We start from the raw sequence: 22,600 nt of genomic DNA on the forward strand, positions 1-22,600 counted from the left end.
CCCCTGATGATCTCTCCCAGCGGCTTCATATAGATGTTAAAAAGCATGGGGGAGAGGACGGAACCCTGAGGTACCCCACAAGTGAGAGCCCAGGGGTCTGAACACTCATCCCCCACCACCACTTTCTGAACACGGCCCAGGAGGAAGGAGCGGAACCACTGTATAACAGTGCCCCCAGCTCCCAGCCCCTCTAGACGGTCCAGAAGGATGTTATGGTCGATGGTGTCAAAGGCCGCTGAGAGATCCAGCAGAACTAGGAAACAGCTCTCACCTTTGTCCCTAGCCCGCCGGAGATCATCAACCAGCGCGACCAAGGCAGTTTCAGTCCCATGGTGAGGCCTGAATCCCGATTGGAAGGGATTCAAATTGGAAGGGATCCAAATGCACTGAGTCTTTTCTCTGAGTTTTAACTCCCCACAATTAGGCCCCATTTGCACTGCACATTGAAAACAGTATTATACCACTTTAAAAAGTCATGGCTCCTGCTTCCCGCCCCGAAAGAATCTCAGGAACTGCGGTTTAAGGTTGCTGAGAATTATTAGGAAGCTCCAATTCCCCTCCCAGAATTAGTTCTGAGTTGCTGTGGTTTTTTGTTTTTTTTTTTGGGGGGGGGGAGGAGGAATGGTTGTTAAACCACTCTGAAAAATGCAGCTATGTGACCACTGGGATTTCTTAACAACTGCCATACCCTTAACAAACTATGCTTCCTACAGTTCTTTGGGGGGAACCCATGTCTGTGGTATGATACAGCTTTACATGTATAGTGCAGATGGGATGAGATTTTATTCTCCCAACACTGCAACACTTGGCCAGTTCTCTATCATGGTATGACTGAGGAGCGGAGTTGAAGTTTGGATTCCCTGGTCCCAGTCCAACATGTTAATCCTGGGGTTGGGAGCCTGTGGTGTCCCAGTTGTTGCTGAACTACACTTACCACTCCCTGACCACTGGCCATGCTAGATGAGAGTTATAGTCTTGAGGGCGTCATGTTGAAGTGTCTTGTCTGTCTGTGTGTACACATACCTGCACAAAGTTACATCATCAAAAAAGAAGCTCATAGACAAAAGCTGGGACCTTTGACCTTTATTTCTACTAGATATCAAACACTTTAAAAAAGCACACACAAAATTGCAAAGTACAAATGTGCTTATCTCTCCAATACTCCCTGTAATTTTACTACTATTGCGTGCTTTTTACTTGGACCAAGTCACCAATATTTAAAAGTGTGTCTGTACAATAATCATCTTCTAGCAAAATGCAGAGAATATATTAAGATAAACTCAGAAGGATAATTGTGTACTCTTTACATTTTGAATACACTTAAAAAATATATCTATACCCTTGAACAAACATGGAGTTGTCAGCAAGTTGACTGAAATACAGGTTAGCAAAAATGTAGCCGTTACCAACGCTGCAGGCCAAAAGCGGGAGGACAGACAGAATTAGTACCACCCAAAATGTAGTCCTCAATTATAATGTCTGCCTTAAGGTTAAATGTGGCATTTTCGAAGCCAGCTACATTACTGGAATGCATAAATCCTAGTGACTATTTGTGTGCTCCCAGCCCCACTGCCTGCTGCATAAATTGAAACCAAGAAAATGAAGCACACGAGCTCTCTTAACCAGAAGAGCATCGCAACAGGTGGTGTGGCATTGCACCCTTGTTTCTTGCCCACTAACACAGCATCTCTGGAAGGAGAAAGGGCCTTGCAGAAGCCCGAAGTGAGCAAGGGGAGGGTGTGGCAGAGACAGGATGTGTGTGGCGTCCCTCCCCAACTGCCAAGAATTGGCTCTTCACAGGAACTCACAGGACTGCAATTCTGCACACACTTACTTGGAAGCAAGTCTCTCAAATTCTAGGGACTTGCATCAGTCTACAGGCTGGAATCCAGTTTAAGATAGAGGGATGCTTAACCACTTTATGGAGAGCACCATTGGCTTTGACAACATGGCTTTCACGTCTGAATATTTTGTGAGTTATTGGCACACAGCTCGTCTCTCCCAACGGACTGAGAACCTGCTCTGAATTTTATAAGACTGCCTTTAAGTCATATTTGTCACCCGCTTACCCAATAGGTTTCCTCACAGATGAAACTTTGGAATGACTCTGGTATCTGCAGTTGACCCTTAAAGTTAGTTCCAAAATTCAGCAGGGTAAATACAATTAACACCCAGTAATTTTGAGGACTGAAGAGGTCAAACGAGTGAAGATGCTCAACAACAGCAGGAGCCTAATTGTTAAGGTTAGTTCAGACAATGATCAGGAACTTCTACTCTTGTAAGAAAATATGCAATTGCTAAGTTACCAGAAAGGTAATGTCTGTGCATCACAGAGGGTTAAAAATTCCTGATGAATGGTGTACTCATATTCCCATGCTGCAAAGCCAAATGCTTTTCTTTGAAGCCTAGAAATTCTAAGTGCTATTGAGACAGCCAACACCATTTCAGAAGACCTGCCCCAGATTTATCAGTTCCAGTAATAAGCCATTAGTTCTCCATGAAAAGGATACTTCAACTGAGGTTCGTCTTTCATTAAAAAAAAGAAAGCAAGAGATTTTGGTGTCATCAGCAGTAATGCACCCATGCAGGCAATAACTGTGGTTCATAGGCAAACAGGTTTGTTACTGCACAGACAAGTACCTACAGTATGCTCATGGTACAATGGATAATGAAGGGAATGCTCGCTTAATGATTTGCATGGATCCTATATGGGCTGCTCTGGTCTGCCTAATGGCTACAAACCTCAGATAATGTGCAAAAGAGCCCACAAGGCCCTACAACTTTCCACATGGAGAGAACTAAATCAGGAACACAGGGTAATTCTTTGCAGATGTGTCGTCTTGCTTCGTGAAATTCCAGGCACTATCCATCTTCTTTGTTGTAAGGTTAACACGACTCGGTTCCTGGAATTGTGTCCAATAAGACACACCAGAGTCTTCTCACCTTGCATAATGTAGGAAAGGATGCGCATGGCCTTTCCTCTTTTGCTTGTATTCATATATTTAACACCCCGGTGGTGTTTTTTTTTTTTAACCCCAACCACACTCTCAAGGCAGTTTATAATATATAAAAGTGTTTTCTGTGTTTTTTACAGTGGGATTTCCATAGATCTCCTACAATATACTGAGATAAATATCTCAGTATGTATGTGGGTCTAGAATGAGAATCTTACTGCATGGTGGAGTGGAGAACTTAAAACCTGATTCACTTCAGCTTCCTGCCTCTCGTCATATAATGTAGTTTCAAATAACAGCTGGAAATACTTCCTTCTCTTAAAGGCAAGAACAGTTTACTGCAGGGGTTCCCAAATGCCCTCCTTCACCCACAAAGGGCCACTTAAATGATTTTTCTGCCAGCTATCGCAATTGTAATGTGCAGTGGTAGATGCTGTAAGATTTTTTACTGTCTTTCTACTGCTTCTTTTATTTCTTATATATTGCATTACAATTTGAATCCCACAATAAGAATAAAAATGCAATATATAAAAAAATTAAAGCAGCAGCAGAAACACAATTAAAGACCAACAGGACAATAGTTCCACCGACACACCGTAGACCACCTGAGTGAAGCCTGCAGATCACAGGTGGTCTGCGGACAATGATTTGGGGACCCCTGGATCGCTGCATTATAGAACGTGCCAATTTGGTTTCCGCGAAGAGCCGGTGTAATGAGGGTAGGCAAGCAAAGGACTGTGGCAGCTCAAGATTTTACAGAGCCTGTGGGCAAAGACATCTTCCACAGGCCTCCGGCCTCCACCTCACTGCTGTTATCACCGATTGCTCCTCTTCCCCATCTCCTTGTTTGCCAGAGAGCCAACAAGCAAGTTGGCTGTGGCACGGACTTCTCTTTCTCACCTCCACCACAGTCTGACCCAGAGATAGAGGCAGGTGAACAAGCAAGTTTCAGCACTGAAGAGGAGAAAAGGGGGTGCCCTTCTCAACTGTGGGCTCTCCGGCAGAAACCCAGCCACATCAACTCTCAATGCTGGCCCTAGAAAACAATTCGTTTTTCCGCGTGGTCATTGTGCTTCTATTTACAGTTCGCGTTACATTAGGCTCGACTGAAGAAGGGAGGGGTTGATCTATGACAGGTTCTTCCTGCCCTCCCTTCATTACAAAATAAGACCTTATGCCCCCCCCCAACTATTTCGTACCACAAATGACAGAAATCAAAGATGGCTGCAAAAGGAATAGGTGCTTGGCAGAAGCCTAGGTGTTCATTAATACGTAGCAGATGTAACAGCTTTGAAAGACTCTCCACCAAAGAGGTGCATAAGCGAGAATGTTATCTCCCCCGAAGCCGTCGCTCTGTATAGATCTCATTCCTTCTGGACGTTTGCTCAATGAACAACGAGGTGCAGGCCTGAGGAGGACCTCAGGGGATGAGGAAACAAGTGACCAACATGAGGAAGAAAAGCACGGAAGGGCTGGCGAGAAGCAGAGCTGCCGCGTTTATCAAGCGGTACTGCTCCGTGCACATCTCGCGCACCACATGTGTCACGACTTTCACTTCCATCTCATCTGCACTTTGGTTCCCTTGAGGGGTGATATACTCCGTCAGTGTGACGTTCACACAGTCTCTCATAAAGACATCCCTCGAAACACGCTCCTTGTACTCTGGGTAGTAGACTCTGTCGGAGTAGCGGTCGCGGTTTTGATGCCACCACTGCTCCTCGCTGGGGTTGCGGAAACCAAAGTTCATGTTGGACATGGCACTCCCTAAGAGGTAGCCGCCGAGGGCTCCTGCTGCCACCCCTGCGACAGCTGCTCCGGCCACGTGCTTCATCTTGGGGGGCTTGGCCGGCTTAGGCTTCCACGGTTTGCCTCCGTAGCCCCCACCGTAGCCCCCACCGTAGCCAGGGTTCTGTGGGTAACCAGGATTGCGCTGAGGATAGCCAGGGTTCTGCTGTGGGTAACCAGGGTTGCGCGGCGGGTAGCCAGGGTTGTGCTGGGGGTAACCAGGGTTTTGAGGATAGCCTGGGTTGCGTGGTGGCGGGTAGGCAGGGTTCTGAGGATAGCCAGGGTTCTGCGGGTACCCAGGCTGACGTTGGCTTCCCGTGTTCCAGCCACCACCACTGGGTTTGGGCCTTTTTTTGGAAACGGAGACGTCGCTCTGCAGCAGGATCAAGAGAATTGCTACCCAGCAGGTCACCAGGTACTTCCCCATGACGGTCATTCTGCAAGCCGAAAAGGAGGAAATCTCATTAGATAAAGAACAATGTTTCTGGCACAAAGTGCAATGGTTCTCTATAGCAGGGGGTGATACACTCTCCTTTCCCAGCAGCCTTCCAGGAGCCATATGCAGATTTCACCTGTGGTGTACCCTAGCTTTACAAATACCCATCCCCCAACCCTCCCTCCAGGTAAGCAAGAGGCATTACCAGAATTCAAAGGCACATTCCAGCCAGGCAAAAACACTCAAGGTGGGTATGCAGCTAGGCCATTGAGTGGGGTAGCCTGGGGAGAGGAGTAGCCTAATGTGTGTGTGTGAGGGGGGGTGTCCCTAGGGCCAGACAGAGAGGACATTGGTCCCTGAGCTTGAGGTTCCTCATTCCAGTTCTTTACATATTTAGAAAGCAATTTCCCCCTATATAATGCATGCTTGTATGCTATTTTCATTAATATATGCACTTCTATGTATACCTTACCCTAGTTTATGCATTTTTGCACATTTTACTTGGCTGGAATACTGCACTGCAAAATTTGGAGAGGTGCGCATTTTGAAGGATCCCTGTGTTTCTGTCCATGTATTGTTCACAAAGTACAAATCTGGTAGGTTCATCTTTAAATGAAGACTGAATCTAATTTCTCCCCCATTTCTAATATTTGACCATTGTGCTAAGCTGGCTGGGGGTGATGGGAGTTGTATTTATATATTTATTATTTCTGTATCTCCCTTCATCCAAGGATCACAGGGCAGTTTACAATATAAAAACACAAACATACCATAGTAACAAACAAAACGATGCCCCCTCCCCCATGTACATTTTTAAAGGCCACAGACTGCCTGAGGCACGGGAGAAGAGGAATGTTTTTGTCCGGCACCTTTGGATATGTAATGAAGGCACCAGGTGAGAACATTCCACAAGCAAGGAGCCATCACAGAAAAGGCCTCTTCTCATGTTGCTGCCCTCTTGACCTCATGCGAGGAGGCACATGAAGAAGGGCCTCAGATGATGAACAAAGAGTCCAGGTAGGTTCTTATTGAGGCATTGCAGTCCAGAGCCATTTAAGGCTTTATAGGTCAAAACCAGCACTTGGATTTGGGCCCAGAAATTAATTGGCAGCCAGTGTAGTCGGGCCAGGAATGGCATTATATGCTTAAACCAGGCACCCCCAAACTTGGCCCTCCAGCCAAGTTGTGACTACAACGCCCATCATCCCCAGCTACCAGGAGCAGTGGTCAGGGATGAAAGGAACTGTAGTCCCCAAATAGCTGGAGGGCCGAGTTTGGGGGTGCCTGGCTTAAACCATCTTGCCCCAGAGAGCTACCTGTCTGCTGAATTCTGCACCAACTGAAGTTTCCAAACCATCTTCAGCCCTACGTATAGCACGTTGCAGTAATCTAACCTAGAGGTTGCCAGAGCATAAGCGACAGAAGTTAGGCTATCCCTGTGCAGATAGGGGCGCAGCTGGGCCACCAGCCAAAGCTGATGGAAGGCACTCCAGGCCACCGGAGCCTCAAGCGACAGCAATGGACCCAAGCTGCGTACCTGCTCCTGCAGAGAGAGTGTAACCCCATCAAAGGCAGGCAACCATCTGGTCTAGGGAACCATCTCCCTAACAGTGCTTTAGTCTTATCTGGATCGTACTCCAACTCCTTGGGATCTAAGGCTGAAGAATACGGCAGCACAGAGAGCTGATCCTCTACAGAGATTAAGATGCCCACCATATCCCCAGATTTCTGAGTGGCCATTGAGAGCAGTAACACTAAGTTTAACTGCACTTTATCTAGTTGTAAACAACATACAGCAGTAACTTTCTAAATAGACTATGTGACTTCAGCTGTATAAAGGAAGAAGTTGCAAGGTAACAAAAGGCACTTCCTTTTATAAATGCAATTGCATTATCAAACTATCCACCCCACCCAACCCCCCAAAATGTTGGTGGCACAGGTGCCAGAAAGAGGATATATATGAGATATTGTCTTGGAATGGCTAAGGTAGAAATCCATTTTTCACCCCCAGTTTTGGATCTATGAAAGAGCTGAGGCACCTTATTTTTTTTTCAAATGATTCTTAATTCCTCAATAACCGCATCTTCCAGTGGTACATGAACCACAATGCAAACTCTCCATAGATCTGTGCATGCAACCCACAGACAGCAGGTGGCAATCTAGTACAATACACAATCTATTATGCAAACTGCCACCAACTCATTTCCCCTTGTTGCACAGGCACACTCTCAAACATGTTTGTGTTCTGCTCACTGTCAGCTGCATGCGGAGAACGCAGAAGACATCAAACCCAGAAAACAACCTGAGCTATTGGAACAATGCTATCACTAGGCTGTAGAATTACCCAGAGAGAGATTCAGTCGCTTGAAACCTCAGAGGTAAGACCAGACCTCTGCTGGCAGTGAACCTCCCAGGTAATTCAGATCAATAGGCAGATTTCAGGAGAGGTTGTAATTGGGAGAACTTTCCCTTTCAAGCGGTTCTGAAAGGCACATGAACCCTCTCAGAAGCTACTCTTTGCCAACATGGCTTCTTGGCTTCCATGCACATAGTGTCTGGCTTCTAAAACCTCAATTTCTGTTGATGCCCCTCCCGTTACCAGCATATAGACTCCTCCTGGGCCAAGTGTCCTACTTTACAGAGGAGAATACTCAACTTGAAGAGCTGTCCAGTCCAAATCCTTTTAAGAGTAAAGAACAAATGGAAACCAGGGGCATCTGCAGCACTGGGCAAAAGACTGAGCTGGTACACAGTCACCTGGTCATATCTTTCTCACTATATTGAGAGGAACTGTATTTCTATTCAAATGGTAGTAGTTGCTTCTAAATTTGCATCTCATCCAGTCATCCAGTTTTGGATCTATGAAAGAGCTGAGGCACCTTATTTTTTAAACAGATCATTTCTTCAGAAAGAAACCAGGCCTCATCTGCACTATACATTTAAAGCAGGCACAGGCAAACTCGGCCCTCCAGATGTTTTGGGACTACAATTCCCATCATCCCTGACCACTGGTCCTGTTAGCTAAGGATCATGGAAGTTGTAGTCCCAAAAACATCTGGAGGGCCAAGTTTGCCTATGCCTGATTTAAAGCATCATCATACCACTTTAACAGTCATGGTTTCCCACAAGAAATCCTAAGGACTGTAATGTGCTAAGAGTGCTGAGAGCTGCTAGGAGACCCCTGTTCCCCTCACAGAGCTACAGAGTGGTTTAATAGTCGATCCCTCTTCCCAGGGAACTCTGAGGAAAAAGTGCCAGGAACTGAACCTGGGACCTTCTGAGCACAAAGGAGAAGCTCTTCCTCTGAGTGACAGCTATGGGATAAGGAAGAACCTTACCAGTCACATGGTATACTATTAAACAGTACACAAAATGGAAATCTGCATGAACACCAAAGGCTAAAGGGCCTAAATACTACTCTGTGAAATAGTATCAGTAAACACCTGTTAACACAAAAACAGTGGTACCTCTAGTTGCAAACATGAGCAACCGTGATTCGCCGCTTCTGCGCATGTGCGTGATGTCATTCTGAGCGTCTGCGCATGTGGCGAAACCTGGAAGTAACCCGTTCTGTTACTTCCGGGTCGCCACGGGACGCGGAACAGTGTGACACAGCAGCTAAAAAAGCCAATGCAATTCTGGGCTGCATCAATAGGAGTATAGTATCTAGATCAAGGGAAGTAATAGTGCCACTGTATTCTGCTCTGGTCAGACCTCACCTGGAGTACTGTGTCCAGTTCTGGGCACCACAGTTCAAGAAGGACACTGACAAACTGGAACGTGTCCAGAGGAGGGCAACCAAAATGGTCAAAGGCCTGGAAACGATGCCTTATGAGGAACGGCTAAGGGAGCTGGGCATGTTTAGCCTGGAGAAGAGGAGGTTAAGGGGTGATATGATAGCCATGTTCAAATATATCAAAGGATGTCACATAGAGGAGGGAGAAAGGTTGTTTTCTGCTGCTCCAGAGAAGCGGACACGGAGCAATGGCTCCAAACTACAAGAAAGAAGATTCCACCTAAACATTAGGAAGAACTTCCTGACAGTAAGAGCTGTTCGACAGAGGAATTTGCTGCCAAGGAGTGTGGTGGAGTCTCCTTCTTTGGAGGTCTTTAAGCAGAGGCTTGACAACCATATGTCAGGAGTGCTCTGATGGTGTTTCCTGCTTGGCAGGGGGTTGGACTCGATGGCCCTTGTGGTCTCTTCCAACTCTATGATTCTATGATTCTATGATTCTATGTATCCTGAAAGAACATAACCTGAACAAGAGGTATGGCTGTATGTCACCTAAACGAACCACCACACAATCCTTTCAAAGTGGATTGTTATTTCTCAGGAGTTGGTTGGGTGGTCAGCTTCGTAACTGAGCAGGGGGCGTGTGCAGACATCACCTCATGCAAAAAAAGTACAGGGCAAAATGTTCTTAATGCAGCTCTACAGCACACCATGTACCGCAGAGCATGAACAAACACATCTCTCTGGCAGAAATGGTAGCTGGTTGGAAGCCTTGACTTATACAGTAGAACGGGCAGCTAGAGTTCACCATCATCCCCTCTGCCAAGGGAGGGAAGAGGTTTTAAAAATAGCTCTCATGACTTGCTGTATTTTGCAACAGGCCCAAAGCAGATGGCAAATCAAATGTGTGCTAGCAGGGCCATTTCTAAAAAACAACAATGCTTTTCTCTAACTGCAGCCTTAGTATGCATGACATTTAACTGAAGAACGAACCCTTTTATCAAGCAACCCGTAGTGTCTTTGTTTTCAATCAATGAGTGCCATTTTCTTTGTTTAAAATGGAAAAGAAGAACTATGAGTTATGTTAAATGTTTTCATGCATTTAATGGGACTGTATTCTAAAACTAATCCCCCTTTTAAAAAGGAAAAAGAAAGCCACCCCAGATATGTGATTTTATCATGCAATATTATTATTATGCATATATAATTTGAAAATGCTGACTTCTATGACAACCCACTATTGTGATGAATTTTGGACCTTAGATTTTTGGCAGCCATCTGTTTTGTGCATTAAACTGCAAGCCTGCCTACATTATAACCGTTACTTGAGACACCCAAGCAAAAATTTGCTTAATGCTCCTATTAAAGCGGAATTTGTTGAAATATTTATAGCACTTACAAAGTTAGTTAAAGTTATGTTTATGGGATGCAAGATCACCACCCACCTGATTCCAGAATATTGCTTCATAGGCTATAAAAATCCATTCTAAAAACATTTGGTTTCCTAAGCAAAGCTGGATATAATGAACTATGAACATTTTTAGTAGTTTTATTCATAATGAAATCCATTATGGCAAGTATCAGTGGGGTGGCTGAGCTTGCATTTTGCTCCTGAGTAGGTCAGTGCATGGACTGACAGTTGTCAGACATAGTCACAGATCATTATAGATACATGGGGTAAATATATTTTTTCTTATGTTGATGAAGCACATTTCAGAACATCCTTGGCTTAACCGTTAACTAAACCTGCCAGCAGATCCAGTGACCGGTTGCCCCAAGGTGCTCATATTACAGCTTGCCTGGGATGGCAAGCGCCTCCTGGCAAACTGTCGCTGAATTGGCCCCTAGAGAGAAGTTCCCAAATGTTAAAAGGCTTGTTAAAAGGCTTTGATGTTTGGTTACAAGTGCAAACATAACATTAAAACACATCAATGAATCAACAGAAATGATTGTAAGCTGTTTTTGTATGCAATGACGGCAGCAAGAATATTATTGGCACAAAAATGGAAGCAAGAAGAATTACCGACGAAAGAAGACTGGAGGATGAAATTGATGGACTATGCAGAATTAGACAAACTAACGGGAAGAATTCGAAACCGGCGGGACCAGAGATTCACAGAAGATTGGCGTAAATTTATGGATTATTTGAAAAGTAGTTGTTATGACCAGATTGCATTTGTAGGTTTGCAGGAAGTTTTGTAAGGGGAATAATTTGAACTATTGCATTATTGAACAAAAAGGATGATGTTAGTTATGATAATTAAAGTCAATATGAATTTAAGAAATGCAGAAGAAATTATAAAAATGGAAGATCACCAGAGATGCTGATGGAAGTCCAAAAAGATTGTATAAGAGATGGAATTTTGTGGAATGTATGACAATTTTTATGTTTTAAAATTAATAAAAATTAATATTAAAAAAACCACACCAATGAATCAAAAGAATTGCAAGAGCCATTCATCATACTAATGGAGGATTAAAAGCAAAAACTATTTAGATTTACTTATAGAGCCTGAAACCCACTCGCACAGGCAACATGTCCCACTTGCAGGCTGTGATAAACTGCTTCAGAGGTTTTTGTTGATTACACCATATACAAATCCTGTTAAACAAAAGAGAGCAGGATGGACAGTGAGTTTAATTAACGCAGTAGCAGGGAGGGAGGGTAGACCATGATTTTCAACAGGACTGCAGTGGGGGAGGAGGGGTTAATCTCCCCTCTCCCTGCCCAACACAGTCCTGATCAGATCTCCCTTTGGCTCCTATGCTAGGTTCTAAAAATATATCCGCCACATTAAATGCAATTAATGTAATAGGTAGTATTTAGAACTTAGCATTTGTGGGCTGCAAAACTCGGGAGCGTCCTAGAAAAAAACTTATTTCTCCAAAAATGTTTTAATACTGATTTTCAGTTAAAAAGGAAATGCCAAAGGGGTTTGCATGTTAAAATGGCAGGGAAAGCCAGTTAAAAACAAGAACAAACCACACGGAATCCAAGATGTAAATACTGCAGGCACTGAATCTCAAAGATCCCAAAGCACAGCCCTGTTGAAAGCAGCTTTTGAAGCTTATAGAAGAGAATCCTGTATATGGCGAAAACTGATTGACAGCACAATCCTACCTTTCTACTCAGAATAACTCCCACTGAATTCAATGAGACTTAGGCTGTGTACATACCATACATTTAAAGTATGCCCCCCCCCAAAAAAAGAAAACTGAGAACTGCAATTTACCCCTCATGAACTACAACTCCCAGCACCCTTAACAAACTGCAGTATCCAGGATTCTGTGTGTGCTTTAAATGTATGGTTTGTGCACAGCCTTACTAGTCTCAGGCATAGCTTTGTAGTGTAAAAGTTATTTTAGCTGAAGCCTTGCTTTTAACTTTTGTTAATTTTAGCTGTATTATATCAGGGCAGAGTTTATTTTACTGCTGCTACTACTACCACTATTAAGCAGCATCTATTTAGGGTTAACACTATGCAGAGTTTAGAAGCCCAGTAATCCGTAGTTGGATGGCTTATCTTGACCTTAATATCTCTGTAAAGTCTGTTGTGGGGAGATCAGAGATTGTGAAATGAGCTGTAAAGATGGCAGCAGAATTAAGGGTCAGGAGATCCAGAGAAGATACATTTCCACTAATCAGGAGTGTCAACAATTTAAAGCAATGTTTTTAATGAAAAAGCAGGCTTTTATAATATTAATTTATTTAGGCTACTCCTAGTAATAGGGATAGGGTGGAACTTCGATTCTGTTTGCATTTAAAGGAGATCCTACCTTGTTCACATTTTCCAGAATGGTAATATGTGGACCAAAACACTTCCAATTTTGCAAGGCAGCTATCCAGTCAAGCAATGAGTTCAGAGATGCATACAGGTGACTCCTATCTTACGCAGGTGTTGTGTTTCAGGGATCTCGTGTAAAAACAACCCTTTAAAAACTGGGAAACGGTCTGTGAAGAGCCCACAATGGCACATGCTAACTGCTTTTATTTTCCCAGACCTGCTTACCAGTCTCTGGGAGGCTCTCGTGAGATCTTGTAGGGCCTTCCAAAATCTTGTAAGAACCCAGTAAGCAGAGAAATATTTGTAGAAAATTACAGAACCACCTCTTTAATCTGGACTGCTCTCACCAAAAGCTCATGTTTTTTAAATCTGTGGTGAATGTTATTGCTTGACAGATCAATCTGAGCAAAGCTTTTCTGACCTCATTTTAAGCATGGCACAGTTATGATAGTAAGAGTGTGTTTTGGCAAAGCCCTGGGGGATGCTCTCTAGGGCAGTAGCTTCCAACCTTTTTGGTATGGTGACCTACAAGTCCAATTTTATTCAGTATGGGGACCTATCATTTTACTGTCAGATGAATTTTGGACCTTAGGTCTTTGGCAGCAATATCCTGCATGCATTTTAACTGCAGGTTTGAGTGTTTTATACCTTTCATTTGAGGCAACCAAACAAAAATTTACTTAATGCCCCTATCAATGTGGAATCTGTTAAAGTATTTATTGCACTCACAAAGTTATTCAGTTTTGTTATGCAAATATAAAAAAACCCCCAACCATCTGATTGCAGGATATTGCTTCATAAGCTATACACGTCTATTAAAAAAATACATGAGCACTGTTAGATATAGCAAACTATGACCTTTCTAATCGTAAAGCCCATTAGCGGTGTGCCTGAGCTTGCATTTTGCTAATGACTAAGTAAGTGCAGGATTTGATGGTTGTCATAGAAACCATAATGGACCCTGCTTAGCTTTGCAAAGGTGTCAGCGGGTGGTTGGGTTTTTTGCTGCACTCTGAGATCATTATTGATACACAAGGAAAATACATTATTTCTTATTTTGACTTAGCAAACTTCAAATCATCCTTGTCTTAACTATCAACTAATCATGGCAGCAGATCTAGTGATAGTTTTGCCACAAGGTGCTCATACAGGGAGTTGCTTTGAGTGAGGATGGCAACCAATCTGCAATGGTTGGAAACCTATGGGGAATGCTGCTCAGGGGAAATCACCAGGCATTGGCAGAGTGACAGGAGCTCCCTTTACAAACCAGGGTTTCTGTGGAGCCAGAAGACAGGCAAAACTACTGGCTTGGAACTGCATGTCTTTTTAACCATATAACTGCTGCTGCATGAGCAGGACTCACTTCTGATGCCCAGAGAGGTGAAGAATGATTGCAAAATGCATTTAGTCAATGCGCATTTCATCCCTTACAAATTTCCAAATTTCTGAGATGATCCTGACAGAACATTTTCATAAGCAAATGTGTGTGGCACCTTAAAGCTTGCTGTGGCATAATCCTTTGAGGGAAAATGCCTACCCTTTAGGGGATCGTCCTCATTCCTCCTACAAGCAATCTCTGGGAGCGATGCAAAATGATCCAAAAGCAACATTCTTTGCTCCAAGAGGGCTGTACAACCAACCAAGGTGTTCGTAGTGTCAAAGGTTGTTATGTAATGCCCAGAAGCATGGCTGACATGCTATAAGCAAGCAAAGATTTCTTGCCATGAGAGAAACTAAAATGCAGAAATGAAACGTTAGAAAATAAGCCTGGAAGGTGTGGAAAGGGGGCAATTTCATGGTATGTTATCCAGAAAAGGGACCACAATGGAAGGGGGACCATCACAGTTCAGTGGCAAAGCAGACACTTTGCTTCAGAGATTCAGTCGTAAGGAACATACAACACTGTAAAATAGATGCTGGGAAAGGAGTCTGCTTAAGACCTTTGCAAACCACTGCCAACCAAAGCAGACATTGGCTGTGCACAAACCCTTGAAGCACCCCTACCACAAGAAACCTGGGACCTGTAATTTACCCCAAACAGAGCTTCCATTCCCAGCAGCCTTAACAAACTACAGTTCCCAGGATTGCTGGCCGTGCGCTTTAAATGGTGTCTATACAGCAAAATGCCAGGGCAGATGGACAAACGGTCTGACCCAGGGCCAGATTTAGGTTTGATGAGGCCCTAAGCTACTGAAGGTAATGGGGCCCTTTATATGCCCAGCTGTCCTTTGTCAACAACCAATTGTCACTGTTTTTTGTGTGTTGAATATATGCTATATGGTAATTTATGGACCCAATAGGTATCTAAAGCCATTTGCACATAACAAAATATGTATTTTATCAAACTAATGCAACCAGTCCATGCAGAATGTAGGCACCGTAAAATACTTAAAAAAGAGCAAACTAGTGAGGGATCAGGCTAGCAGGCTGCTTACATCATAGGAGCCTACACAACACAAAACACTGTTGCTGTATGTAGGTTTTACAGTAATTTATTTCTTTTTTATCTTATATTTTGGAAATGTACATCCAATTTTTCCCCCTTTAAATTTTTTGGGGCCTCCTAGCTTATAAGTAAATCCGGAACTGGTCTGATCCAGAATGTGTGGGGCAGCTTTCCTCGGCAATCTTTAGGCCCATCGCTCGGCCGTTAAAGCAGCATCTCCCGCATCTTTTGCTAACACGGCGAGGGCAGAGGCTGGTGTGGGTTTGGAGGGCGGAGAAGAAAGCTGGTGGAAAGGCAGAATCCTCCACGCAGAGGAGGGGGCGCCCCCCGGCCCTCGAACCCCATTATTTCTTCCCACCTCCCCGCCTCGCCCGGCCGCCAGCGAGCCCACCCTTCCAGAAGGTTGCAACGGTCTCCTGGCTTTCCGGGCCCCCTCCGCGTCCTCTCCATTTTGACGTGCGTAAAAGCGCACGCCAAAGCCCTCCCTCGGCCAGCGCGGCCTGCCTACGGAGAGACACCTGGACAATGGGCGCCTTGAGTCGGGGGTGCCGCCAAAGCCCCGCAATTCCGATGCCCCCCAACCCACCTCTCCGGGCTAGAGAGCGGCCAGCTGGGCCAACAAACCGCCGCTTCTGGAGCCCGGAGCCCGGAGCCCTCCCTGCGCTCTCTCCCCGCACCGCCCGCATCCCCAAGCGCTGTACCCACCTGCGCGCCTCCTCCTGCGAGGATCCCAAGGGCCGAGGGGACCCGGCCAGCGGCGCTCTCGCTCTCTCCCTTTCTGCCTGCCTCGCTCTCCGGCTCCGCAGACGCAATGAGACAGCCGCGCACGCGCTTCCAGGCAGGCAGAGCCGCGCTCGCCTCCGCTCTGCCAGGCGCCGCTGCTCCGCGCTGGCGAGGCAGAGATTGGCCACCGCGCTCGCGTGGCGGAGAAAACGCGGAGGGAGGGCGGAGCTGCGCCGCAAAGCCGCTCATCTTCGCCAGCACCCATCCATCTGCTGATGCCCGGGGCGCGACCGGGGTTGTGGTTGTTGTTGTTGTTGTTATTGTGGTTGTTGTGGTTGTTGTTGTTCATCTTCATCTTCATCTTCATCTTCATCTTCATCTTCATCTTCATTATTATTATTTGTTTCCCCCCCAGATCGGAAATTCAAGGCCGCTTGCAGAGAATTTTTTGTTATTGTTTAGTCGTTTAGTCGTGTCCACCTCTTCGTGACCCCCTGGACCAGAGCACGCCAGGCACTCCTGTCTTCCACTGCCTCCCGCAGTTTGCTCAAACTCATATTGGTAGCTTCGAGAACACTATCCAACCATCTCATCCTCTGTCGTCCCCTTCTCCTTGTGCCCTCCATCTTTCCCAACATCAGGGTCTTTCCCATGGAGTCTTTTCTTCTCATGAGGTGGCCAAAGTATTGGAGCCTCAGCTTCAGGATCTGTCCTTCCAGTGAGCACTCAGGGCTGATTTCCTTCAGAATGGACAGGTTTGATCTTCTTGCAGTCCATGGGACTCTCAAGAGTCTCCTCCAGCACCAGAATTCAAAAGAATCAGTTCTTCGGCGATCAGCCTTCTTTAGATAAATTAGAGAAAGGCTGAAAACATGCACAGTATTGCATGGCACATAGTTTTATTTGCCTTGACATAGTGAAAAGCATGCCCAAGGCTGCACAAAACATGGAGAAAAAATTGTAGTTGCAAATGCAACAAAAGTCAAGCAATAAAACATCAGGACGTACACAACCAACTTGAACAGTTTCCACATAAATCATAATAAGATTTAAAATAAAGGCACCAAAAATTAATATGCAAACCAGCAACAACCCCCTCCCCCCCCCCTGTTCAGCAGCCTCAGCTTTTGCAGTTGGAGTCAGTCCGGCCCTGCCCTCCCAGGCCAGGTGGGAGAGAGGTCTGTAAGGCAGGGAGCGGGACTTTCAGGACTCATAGCCAAGGTGGTTTAGTATTAGTCAACCTAGACCCTGGTCTTGCTCCCCCCTGGCTCTTAAGATAGTGGCTTAAGAGCCAGATGGCGCTTGACATTGATGATGGTGGTTGGTTTGCAGCCAACTTAAGTTCTGTTCAGAGTAGACTGAACATTTCACTGGCTTAAAATGCAGCTGGTTGATTACTTTTATTTAATTTTGATTGAAGCTGATTTGGGGGTGGGGTGTATCAAAGCGTAGTTTTTTGTAAAGAGAGAGAGAGAGAGGGTAGACACAGGTTGCCGTTGATGTGTGTATGCCAGTTTTCAAACCAGTAGCAGGGGTGGACTGGATGCAGAATAAACTGGAGTGTGTACACAGTCTTAGTCATGGGTCTGCTCTGAGTAGGACTAGCATTAGATCAGGGGTGCCAACTTGAATAAAATAATGGGGGGCTAGTAAGCCCCGCCCCGCATAACTGATCACATGTTGTGGTGCACAAGAATGGCAATGTCCATCAACTTTGGGGGACCGGGCCTCCTCAAATATTTTATTGGAGGGGGGCTGAATAGACCTTGGCCCCTAGGAGTTGGCTCCTATAATAATGTGTGGTTTGGGTGGTTTTAAGCACAGTGAAACATCAAACATTTAAAACTTTCCTATACAGTGGTACCTCGGGTTAAGTGCTTAATTCGTTCCGGAGGTCCATTCTTAAGCTGAAACTGTTCTTAACCTGAAGCACCACTTTAGCTAATGGGGCCTCCTGCTGCTACCGTGCTGCCGTAGCACGATTTCTGTTCTCATCCTGAAGCAAAGTTCTTAACCTGAAGCACTATTTCTGGGTTAGTGGAGTCTGTAACCTGAAGCGTATGTAACCCGAGGTACCACTGTACAGGGCTGCCTTCAGATGTCTTCTAAAAGTCACATCTCATTCTTAATTTAGCACTTATAATACACCTATTTTTTCCCCTAAGTGCTGTACATATTATATTATATTAAAAGACCGCAGGCTCACAATCTAAAAGGCACAATATAAAGAGGAAAGAAACAGAGAAAGGAACAAGGCTGGTTTTCGCTCTTGGCCTTATGAGCTCTGTCTGGTTTTGCAGTCCTAGAGCAACGCGAATAGAGTGCACCAATGGACATGCTATATGATCTGATGGTGAATTTGGGGTGACCAAATGCAAAGATCCTGAGGATTCATGTGGATCCATGCTTTGTAACCACGTTTTAAGTGGGGAGGGAAGGCAAAAGGGTTTAACGGGAGAGGGGTTTAACGGGAGGGAGGAAATGAAGGCAAAAGTCCCCCTCCCACCCACTCACCCAAGCCAGCTCTCTCTTTCTCTCCCACCTGCATGTTTTCCGGCTCCCTGCGAGTCCCTAAAATGCTTCCCTGGACGCAGCAGCACTGGAGCACAGAGAGAAATTAGAAGGAAGGACGCGATCCGATCCTTTCCCCTCTGCTTGCCTGGAGGGGAGGGGAGGTGCTCTTTGTTCCGTTTGAGCAAACAGCAACCGAAACAGAAGAGGGTGGGCAGTAAGACCCTGAGGCAGAATGCAGGAAAGCAACAGCTTCCTCTCTTCAGGCGTCCCTCTTCCCTGACGCACGATTTGATTTTTGCCTGATTTTTGCCCCTGCACTCGGGCCAGTCGGCTCCAGGGACCACACATTCGCTCAATAACACGCACAGACATTTCCCCTTACTTTTTAGGAGAAAAAAATCTGCGTGTCATAGAGAGAAAAGTACGGTATTTAACTACATGGCAAACATTTATTTCATGTATAGATGATAAGAACAGTATTCAAATGCCTCCCTACTGTTTGGAATTCTTAGTAATTTTCCAACTTCAAGTAAGACCTCCTGATATTTGTAAATAAAACAAATCTTTTTTTCTAAAAAAAAAAAAACAGGAAATGTTACTGCCCTCCAACCAGTGGTGTAGTGTGGGGGGGGGGCAGGGGGAGCCATGGCCCCGGCACAAATTTCTGGGGAGCTGCTGTGATGCCCACATGTGTCCTGCCTCTGGTCCAGCGAAGAGGGAGGCAGTGGGAGAGCTCTGCTGCCACCAAGGAGGGAAGAGGGAAGAGGAAGGTAGGGAAGCACTGCTGGAGGAACATGCGTTGCCCAGAGCGCCTCACTACAAGGAGAGGAGGGCAAGGCTGCTCCTGGTTTCATGTTTCAGTCAGTCAGTTAGTTTTATTGCACATAGCCAAAGGCTGCCGCAATGTACACAGAATCATTTGACAATTAAAAGAAAATATACTGAATTGATACAAAAGACTTAAAACATTTATATTATCAAAACATTACGTACTCTAAACAGAACTATTAAAATACCCCACGTTTCTTTGCCTTTTCTCTGCTTCCAGTTTGGGGCTAGTTCCTTGATTAGATGCTGGCCAGCAAAGGGACTGACCACTGCCCAGTCCTCTGTCTCCAGTGTCAATAATAACAACTATTTCCCCCATAAATGGTTAATGAAACAACCTACTTTTGTGTGTGTTTAAATTAAAATCCGTGTGCAGCTTGCAGGCTATGTATGAGGCTTCAAGGACGCTGTCCTGGTATGTGCTGGAGCTCTGCCAGAACCAGAGTAATTGCCATAATTAAAGAAATGGGGAAGTTGCGTCCAGATTCCTGAGTGCATTCATGTCACCTTTTCATTGCTTCCACTTAGGTTTTTCTTCTGCCAAGCCAGAGATTAAACACTGGTGTTTCTGAAACATGTTTCTGAAGGATGCGTAAATCCCTTACTATTGCTTAGTGTAAATTTCAAATATGAGTTCTAAATGAATCCTGCTAATGAATTTAGTTGTTTACAGTGATTTTTCAAATACAGTGGTACCTCAGGTTACACTTCAAGTTACAGACGCTTCAGGTTACAGACTCTGCTAACCCAGAAATAGTACCTCGGGTTAAGAACTTTGCTTCAGGATGAGAACAGAAATCGCGTGGCAGCGGCAGCGGGAGGCCCCATTAGCTAAAGTGGTGCTTCAGGTTAAGAACAGTTTCAGGTTAAGAACGGACCTCCAGAATGAATTAAGTTCTTAACCTGAGGTACCACTGTATATTATATAGTATATGATGAGGAATATTTTCACCTGGCGCCCAAAGATGTACAGTGAGGGTGCTAGATGAGACTCCCTAGGGAGAGCATTCCACAAACAGGGAGCCGTTGCAGAAATGCCCTGCTCTGGTGTTGCCACCCTCCACACCTCTTATGGAGGAGGCACATGAAATAGGGCCTCAGATGATCATCACAAAGCCTGGGTCGATTTATATGGGTTTATAGGATGGGAGTTGTAGTACTGCAACACCTGAAAGGTCACATGTTTCCCCATCCCTCTTCAAGAGGGAGAATAATGTGTTGTAGTTACTTTGGATTTAATTGTGTTAGGACCCCGTGTTTAGACAGTAACACATACTGTACTACTTCATGCTGTGATAAGCCAGCAGTGATGTGTTGGGTGAACCTCCTGCTCATTCTCTAAACAGCTCCCCCAAAGTCCTGGACTACTGGGAGAACATGGCGTGACACCCTGAATGTTGCATGTGCCACATATTTAGCGGTATTCAATACTAGTCTTACTTAGCATAGACCCACTGAAGTTAATGGGCATAACTGTTAGGCACATTCGTTTTAATGGGTCTACTCCGAGTAGGACTTAGCCAACTGCAAGCCCCATTCTTAAATCATCTAGAACGAAAATCACATTGACAACAGCATCAGGCATCCCCCTCCCCTCTTGCGACACTGAACACAAATATTTCCCGCAATTCTTTGCAAGGTATGATGCATGGATGCTTTTTGATGTACTGCCAGCAAAGCAGCTTTGACTGGAAAAGAGCTTTCTGGATTCCCTATAGACACTGAAGCTGGATGGGAAATGTATATTCAAGAAGATGAGAGATAGGTACTGTTCCCTGCCCTTCCTCCCCTGAGTGGATAATTGCTTGAAGGAAGATTGCCATGAGACAGATGTGTGCTTTCCCATTGAGGACACATTATGCTTAGCACGGTTAGGTAGAAATCCTGCGGTAATAAATCAGGATTCCTACCAAGTAAACATTGCTAAGGTCAGGGGAAGGGCCATAGCTCATTGGCAGAGCTTGGAAACAGGACTGAGAGAGACCCTGATCTAAAACCCTAGAGGGCAGCTGCCACTCAGTGCAGATGATACTGAGCTCAATGGATAGTTTCATTTCATTTTCATTTCACATTTAATTTGTATACCACCTTTCCATTTTACTATACCCAAGGCGGTTTACAAGCTGAAGAAACAAAGAATCTACACCGGGTTCGCGTCTCCGCTCCTCCACCTGCAGCTGCTGGGTGACCTTGGGCTAGTCACACTTCTCTGAAGTAGCTCAAACTCACTCACCTCACAGAGTGTTTGCTGTCGCGGAGGAAGGGAAAGGAGAATGTTAGCCGCTTTGAGACTCCTTAAAGGGAGTGAAAGGCGGGATATCAAATCCAAACTATTACTACTACTACTCTTATAACAATCTAATCCAATACAAAAATATGATAATAAAGCATAGCTTTAAAATAAGCAACAAATATCAAATAAAGTAATATTCAACAATCCATTAGAATAGTATAGTTGAGTTGGTTTATTATATATATTTTAAAAAAATAATATTTATTAAAGTTTCAAAAAAGTTACATGAATAAAAAAAAGAAAAGAAAAAAAACAAAAAATACAAAATACAAAAAAATAAAGACAATTAAAAACAAATCTTTTTTTATAATAATTTTTATTAATTTTCCAATTAAAACAAAACAACAACAACACACAAACATCAACAAATACAAACAAACACACAAATATAATTTCTTAACCTCATTTTCATAAACCTCCTTTCTCGGACTTCCCCATACCTCCCCCTTTTTGCATCCTTGTTTTACAGTTTTTCAGCAACCCTTTTTACCAATTAAATTTAAACTTATTATCTTTCTCAATTTCACCTTAAATCATCAAACAATTTCAGCTGTAATTCTGCCTCTTCCCTCCCCTTGACATTTTAGCACTCCTCAATTTTATAACAGTTCTTAAGATATAATTTAAACTTCTTCCAATCTTCCTCCACCGTCTCTTTCTCTTGGTCACGGATTCTGCCAGTCATTTCTGCCAATCCCATAAAGTCAATCACTTTCGTCTGCCATTCTTCCAGTGTGGGAAGTTCTTGTGTCTTCCAATACTTTGCTAGAAGAATTCTTGCTGCTGTAGTGGCGTACATAAAAAAGGTCTTGTCCCTCCTTGACACCAATTGGTCGACCATGCCCAAGAGAAATGCCTCTGGTTTCTTGTGAAAAGTACATTTAAGTACCTTCTTAATTTCATTATAGATCATTTCCCAGAAGACCTTAATCTTTGGGCAGGTCCACCAAAGGTGAAAGAAGGTCCCTTCAGTCTCATTACACTTCCAACATTTGTTATTGGGCAAATGATAAATCTTCACAAGCTTGACTGGGGTCATGTACCACCTGTAAATCATTTTCATAACATTTTCTCTTAAGGCATTGCATGCCGTAAATTTAATA

General features: G+C 44.5%; 1 protein-coding gene across 1 annotated transcript; it reads right to left on the bottom strand.

Annotated features, from left to right (window-relative positions):
* Nucleotides 1-1,054: 1,054 nt before the first annotated feature.
* On the bottom strand, nucleotides 1,055-16,014 carry LOC307203933 (major prion protein homolog). The gene is made up of 2 exons (XM_079955226.1): nucleotides 15,845-16,014; nucleotides 1,055-5,176 (listed from the first exon to the last, which is right to left on the bottom strand). The coding sequence occupies exon 2, from the start codon at nucleotides 5,173-5,175 to the stop codon at nucleotides 4,375-4,377; it is 801 nt and encodes a 266-aa protein (XP_079811352.1). The 5' UTR covers nucleotide 5,176; nucleotides 15,845-16,014; the 3' UTR covers nucleotides 1,055-4,374.
* Nucleotides 16,015-22,600: the final 6,586 nt, after the last annotated feature.

This window comes from Podarcis cretensis (genome assembly GCF_951804945.1).
Source record: "Podarcis cretensis genome assembly, chromosome: 15".
Lineage (NCBI taxonomy): Eukaryota > Metazoa > Chordata > Lepidosauria > Squamata > Lacertidae > Podarcis > Podarcis cretensis.

Bases quoted from the DNA above. Each gene is read 5' to 3' on its own strand.
- LOC307203933 (XM_079955226.1), bottom strand. From the start codon at position 5,175: ATGACCGTCATGGGGAAGTACCTGGTGACCTGCTGGGTAGCAATTCTC.